Below are 6,627 nucleotides of genomic sequence, written 5' to 3'. Positions count from 1 at the left end.
TCTCCATCTTAGAATGTTTATTAATGTAACAGCAGGAGTCAAGTTAATCTCCTTCACACTCCAAGTTAAACTTTCTTTATTCAGTGTTTAAGATATGTTAAGTGATCTCTTGGAGGGAAAGATGTTTATCTAAAACTTGGGGGTCTCTTGAAGGGCATAAGCCATGGGGGTTGTGATTCAGAGTTCAGACAAATAAGGAGGTTGCCATATTTTTCTGAATCAAAAGGCAGCTCTATTCTAGAGAGTGACCTTGGGAAAGTTTTTTTCATCCTGAGTTGCAGATATACACGATAAATGCCAGCTGCCCTCATTATAAATATCTTGTAAGGTAGGCAAAATGCTGCACTGTAACTCCTGTAGCCAACAGCCAGGAAAAAGAGGGCTTACGTGACCTTTTGAGAATATGATGTTCACCCCAAGGAGCTGAGAGTAATTATAACAGAGAGTTGGCACTTCCCACAGGGGGGATCAATTTACTTTGAGTAGCCTAAAGCTTTTTATCACTTGTTATGGTATTCTTGGTCTTCACAGGGGAGGAGTGGGGAGACCTAGAAATGGGAGGCTGGACATGGAGCAGTAATCTGAGAAGGAAAAACAAAAATAGAGTGGGCAATAAAGGGAAGAAAGAAAGAAGACCGGGCTTTGGGAGGCCCCCTAGCACTTACTGGCAAGGCCTGGGCTCAAAGGCCTCATAGAGGGCAGATGGCTATTTCAGTCCAAGCCCATTATAGAAGTGGAACCTGGTGTTGTCCAGAAGAAGGGTGCAGAAACTGGAGCGACACATCAGTCTGCTTATCATTTTCCTGCTCATGAATCTGCAGTGATGACTCTTACACTTTGGCCTAGGACCCTCTGATGTCCAGCCCTAACTTGGTCCTTCTTATATGAGTGCCAGCTACCTCTCCAACTACATACTCCAGGAAGGCTGCCCTCCCAGCCCAGAACCACACCCACACTGCCTCTTCCTTATTCTCCCTCCTGTCTTCCTTTGCATGTATCTAAAATACCTCCATCTTCTTAGGTTAAGATCTAATTTATTTCATAAATTTTACCAAGCACTTAGACATGCACTATCACACTGAGCCATGTCTTCTCGAATCTTTGCTTCACTATAGTGACCATGCCCACCTCCTGGAGTATTTGTTCACTAGCCCAACTCTGCAGAATTAAACCCTGGGCATGGAAGGCTGGGGTAAAGTCCATTTTCACCAAGCTCCTCAGAAGCAACTGAAGAGTTAGGGCGACCCAAAGTGTTAGGATTTTGACCATTGGTGTTTATATATTTCCATGTTGTTTGATATGATGTGACCGTAAACATGTACAAAGTTTATAATAAAAATTAGTATGCATATGAAGCTCCCCAGATGATTCTGATGATGTGGGTTGTCAGAGGTCCTTATTCATCATTTGAACAATGATTTAATCATATGCCTTCTTTCATTTATTCTCTCTCCAACAAGGTAGGAAGGTATCCAGAGCAAGAACTGACCCTGAACTTTTCCTCTCTCTCCAGTGCTAGCAACACCAGACTTACAGCAAAGTCTCCCTAAATTATTAGATAGATTCTCGAGAAAATTAGAAAAAAATTATAAGGATACACATGGGATATTTAAAGGAAAAAGAAAACTTAAATCATGTATTAGTAAGACAGAAAAACAAGTGGCTTAAAGGATCACAAGGTGAGCACAAATCACTGGCCTTTTGCTTCAGATATTTGGAGGCATCAATAATCTCGGGTTCCCTCTTTTTAATCTGAATTGTTCTTCAGTTACAAATTGTACAGCTAAGGAAGTAATTTGAATAGTTGGAAAAAGTTAAGAATCCAAATTCTCACACATTGCTAATGGAAATGTAAAATGGTACTCTGTTTTTGCAAAATAGTCTCCACAGTTCCACAAAATGTTAAACAGTTACCATAAGATCCCCCCCCCCCAATCTACTTTTAGAATTGAAAACACATGTCCACACAAAACCTACACACAAATGTTCTCAGTAGCATGATTCATAATAGCCAATGGACGACCATGACAACCAATGGATAAACAAAATGTGGTCTGTACAAAAAAAAAAAAGAAAGAAAGAATATTTGGCCATACAAAGCAATGTTATAACATGGATATATTTTGAAAGCATGCTAAGAAGCCAGATACAAAAGACAAGGTTGTCTGATTCCACTCATACGACATATCCAGAATGGGCAAATCCATGAGACAGAAAGTAGGTTAACAATTGCCAGGGGTTAGGGGAGAGAGGTGGGAAGTGACTATTAGTAAGTATAGGGTTCTGGAACTTGATAGAGTGGTCACACAAATCTGTGAATATACTAAAAAATTAACTAAATTAATACTTTTAAAGGCAAAAATTTATGGTATATAAATTATAATTCAAATAAAACATTTATTAACAACAAAAAAAGAAAAGAATCAAGGAGTAATATGAGTGCAGGGGGAACATGGATATCAGGATACCAAAAAAAAAGAAAGAAAGAAACAGAAAAGGAGTTTTGGAGGTGACTTTTTAAAAATATTTTATCTAGAGACAGGGCCAAGGGCTTAGGGCCTTGCTAAGTTGCTGAGGCTGGCTTTGAACTCGAGATCCTCCTGCCTCAGCCATTCAAGCCACTGGGATTACAGGTGTGTACCATGGCACCTGACAAGGGTGGCTTTTTTGGACATAGTTAGCTTATTAAAGTTTTTTTAAATAAAAATATGATAAGTAGCTGAGGAGAAAATTAGAAGGTGGATTATGAATGCAGCCTAATGGGTTTAGTTCAGATACAAAATTTTCTACCAATAAAAATTAGAATGAGAAGTGTTCACATCTCCCTTTTTGTTGCAGTATTTAGAAGAGGTTTTATCCACACGGAATGAGTTGTGGGAGCCATTCATGAAATGGGAGAAGGATGAATTACAGGATGTTTCATGCTCTTCATTCTTTCTTCTTTCTCAGAAAAATGTGAAGTCCTCAGCGTTCAGCACGGCTCTCCACCCATGTGTTAATCTTGGTGAAGTGAGAGGAGACGATGCTGCTTCTTAAAAAGTTTTATTTGGTGGCTATATGCAATCGTAAATGCACATTCCTCTTACAGCTGTAAAAATGTTTTTCTCTAAATAATTAGCTTTTAATTAAGGGAAAAAAACTTGAAGCAGCACTTGCAACCTATTAATTCAATCATCAGTGTAAAGAAAGGAAATTCGTCTTATGTATAGCTTCACATGTTATTAATATGAATAGAGAACATACTTTGGTAAATATTGTTTGAAACTCTATAACTTATGAATTCAGTTTTATTTGAAAAATAAAGTGCTATCATTCTCACTCATATTTTGCAAGGACAGTACCATCTCTTGGCTTGAGCATCCCGTGGCTTCCCAGGGCTGTACTCTAGAAGGAAACAAATACCCATCTGGGGTCCTCTCATCAGTGTCTTCCTCCCTCTGCACAGGACCCAGATGCCCATGAAGTAAGAAACTGAGAGGCATGATTACAGCAAGGCAGTCTCTTCCTGGTCCTGTAACCAGGTTCCTAACAGAACCTCTCTAGTTTTCCTCTCTGTTCAGCTCAGTAGGGCTTTATTTCATAGCAGTCTATATCAGTATTGGTGCCCTGGGTTTCACAATTGCATTCAACAATATACATTCATTGAATAAAACACAGATATTTAAACATTCCTATTTTTGGTTATCAATACAAACTTTCATTTCCAATATCTTCAAATAAGACTAACTCAATGGCATGCTTATGAAATAATGAGTGGTGGTCCTAGGATAAGATATTGTTAAAATCTGTTCAGAACATTGACTAAAGGGAATCTTTGCGCAGATATGAAGCACTTCACCTCTTCTTCTTCTCAGGAGAAGATCTTGCTCTGCCCCTGCTAAGCAAGGGCATGGTCAAACTGCCCTTTCTCCAGGCCTTCAAGTCCATCAGCCCAGGTAGAGGTCGGCATGCTCCGATATGGGTCCAGAAGAATCCGGAAGCACCTGACAATGAGGATGCCCAAGAAAATAAACAATAAAATCACAAAAACAAATGTTGTTTTCTGCTCCAGAGACATGCTAGATTCTGATGACACGTTCCCAAGGGGCACTAGGGGCGAGGGGATGGGCTGCCCTCCATCCATTGTCCACAGAAAGCCAAGCACAGGATCTCCTGGTTCCCTTCTCTTCCATCATCAGTCTGCTGAGATCATGGTGGCTGCACTCTGGCGAGGCTGAGGTGTCTTCAGGAAGAAGGAAAAGGAAGGAGAGGGAATAACTATCAAATAGCAACTTCATTTTATATATCAACAGTCATGTTTTTCAGAGTATAAATCTGTAAACCAGCTTTCTTTTTCACCAGATATGCTTAATTATGTATAATTATGGGCAAGAATATTTTCCTCTTACATGAAATTACCAGATTGTCCTCAGAATGGCCACCTAAGGTCAGGACAGATGGGCATGGAAGACAACTATAATATCGAAGATGAGAAATGTGAAAATTAATATTGACCTCCGGGTCTTCTGTCAACTTTGTCAACTTGACACCCAAACCCTGCCACCCTGCCAAGAATCCCCTAGCTCCCCCCAGTTATATTACTGTCAAATCTTTCTTATAACAGTTCTATTAAGTGAGCACCAGCTATGTGCTAGGACTGTGGCTAAACTCAACATATATTAGCCACTCTACTACAGCCTCCCTGAAAGCAGAGACTTCTGTTTTCAAGTATAATTTCCAAGTATCAGGAAACAGAGGCAAAAAGAAGTGCTTCATATGGAAACTCTCTCAGGGAGCTTTGTGTTCTAGGTTCTGGGCTCTGGCTTCCATTCCACTGCTACATGAGTTTGGGACCTTGGAGAGGTCACAAAGCTGTAAACATTTAGAAATGCCTCATATCTCATGGTGCTATGATATAAATGAATGACCATGGAAACCCTTTGAAAGGTGTACAAAGAAGAAGAAAAAAGACAACAAAGTCTCCCCTGCACTAAGGCAGCCCTAAGGAATCCACAATGCTTCTCCTTTGCTTTCTGCTGCCTGAGCCAAGGGAGGAGGCATCTCAGACTCCCAAACCATCAAGTTACTGCTGCTTTTACTTTCTTCTTCAAAAACAAAGACCAAGTTCAATACTTGACCCTGGGAAGCACCTAGAGAACTGAGCTGGGGAAAAGGATTTAATCGACTGAATATTATTAAAAGGACAGTTTTCTTGGCAGTGGCTTCCTGCATTTAAGTCCATCTGGTAGAAAGAGAGAGAAGGAAAAACTGGAGGAAAAAAAATGAGGCACTTGGATATTACTAGGTTTTGCATTTTTTGTTTTGTTTTTGTTTGTTTGTTTTGTGTTACTGGGGATTGGACCTGGGATGACACTACCACTGAGCCACATCCCCAGCTTTTTTTTTTTTTTTTTTTTTTTTTACTTTTTCTGTTGAAGTGGGGTCTTGCCATATTGCTTAGAGCCTTGCTAAGTTGCCGAAGTGGACCTCAAAACTTGCAATCTTCCTGCCTCAGCCTCCCTAGTCTCTGGAATTACAAGTATGTGCCTGACTTCCTATTTGTTTTTAAAGACAAATAAAACAATAAATGAAAGTCATTAAAAGGTACTGAACTAAATAAACTTAAATTCTGTAAGAAAAAAGCATTCATTTTAGACACTATCATATAGAAAGTCACATGGACATAATTATTATGAATCTGTGAGAAAAATTACATAACAGAGTTAACTATAGAAACTAACATGGGTGTCCAAAGAAATTATGCTCAAAGAAAGTAAGCAACCAAATAAAGAAAGAAATTATGACCTAAAGAATGAAAACATTTCTTCCATCAACTTAGAATCACTGTCTTCCGTACAGCAATAGTAATCACAATTACAGTGTGCATGTAAGTGGACTCTTCAAAGTCTATAGAATCACACTTTAAAAATCAATTTACCAAAGGGATATCAACCCCTATCTGGGAGAAAGGAGTTGCCAACTAGTGATACTTTTAAGCTTCTTAAGAATGTGGAGGATGGGGCTGGGGTTGTGACTCAGTGGTACAGCGCTTGCCTAACATGTGAGGCACTAGGTTCAATCCTCAGCATCATATAAAAATAAATAAAGGTTTAAAAAAATAAATCTTTTTTTTTTTTAAAAAAAAGAATGTGGAGGATGTTATAAATGGGGTTTGGTTCAGATTTTCTTGTTTTTAAGCATCCTCCTATCTTTGGGTATTGATTCCCACTGGGCTAGAAAGGAAAGGAGCAGGAAAGGTGGCCAGACCCTCCAATGCAGCTTCCTCAGCATATCAGACCAGGGCCATCTGTAGCCACCAAAAATACTCATGCTGGACTTAATCATTCCAATTATAAGATTCTCCAAAGACTGGCACAAGGGAAAGCCATCTGATAAGGGAGGTGCTCAAGCCTCAGCCATCCCTAACATGTCCCTTCTTGCCTGTTTGTGTCCCATGAAGGTTCACCTCACTTTGACCCTGCTCTCCTTGTTGGTTTACAAGAATCCCATTCTATGTCCATTTTTTTCCTTCATTTCAGAGGAAGTCAAAGACCTTTCCTTTGTCTCTTCTGAACAGAGCTTAGATGGGTATGCATTTCCAGACAGATTTTAAGGGAGAAAAATAAACTACATAATCCAAAAAGGAAA

At 39.5% G+C, this 6,627-nt stretch overlaps 1 protein-coding gene across 1 annotated transcript; it reads right to left on the bottom strand.

Annotated features, from left to right (window-relative positions):
* Positions 1-3,877: 3,877 nt before the first annotated feature.
* Ctxn3 (cortexin 3) lies at positions 3,878-4,123 on the bottom strand. The gene has a single exon (XM_027949265.1). The coding sequence runs from the start codon at positions 4,121-4,123 to the stop codon at positions 3,878-3,880; it is 246 nt and encodes an 81-aa protein (XP_027805066.1).
* Positions 4,124-6,627: the final 2,504 nt, after the last annotated feature.

The sequence above is a fragment of the Marmota flaviventris genome, chromosome 5, assembly GCF_047511675.1.
Source record: "Marmota flaviventris isolate mMarFla1 chromosome 5, mMarFla1.hap1, whole genome shotgun sequence".
Classification (NCBI taxonomy): domain Eukaryota; kingdom Metazoa; phylum Chordata; class Mammalia; order Rodentia; family Sciuridae; genus Marmota; species Marmota flaviventris.
The sequence above is the reverse complement of the archived record's forward strand: the minus strand, read 5'-3'. Positions and strand labels throughout refer to the sequence as shown.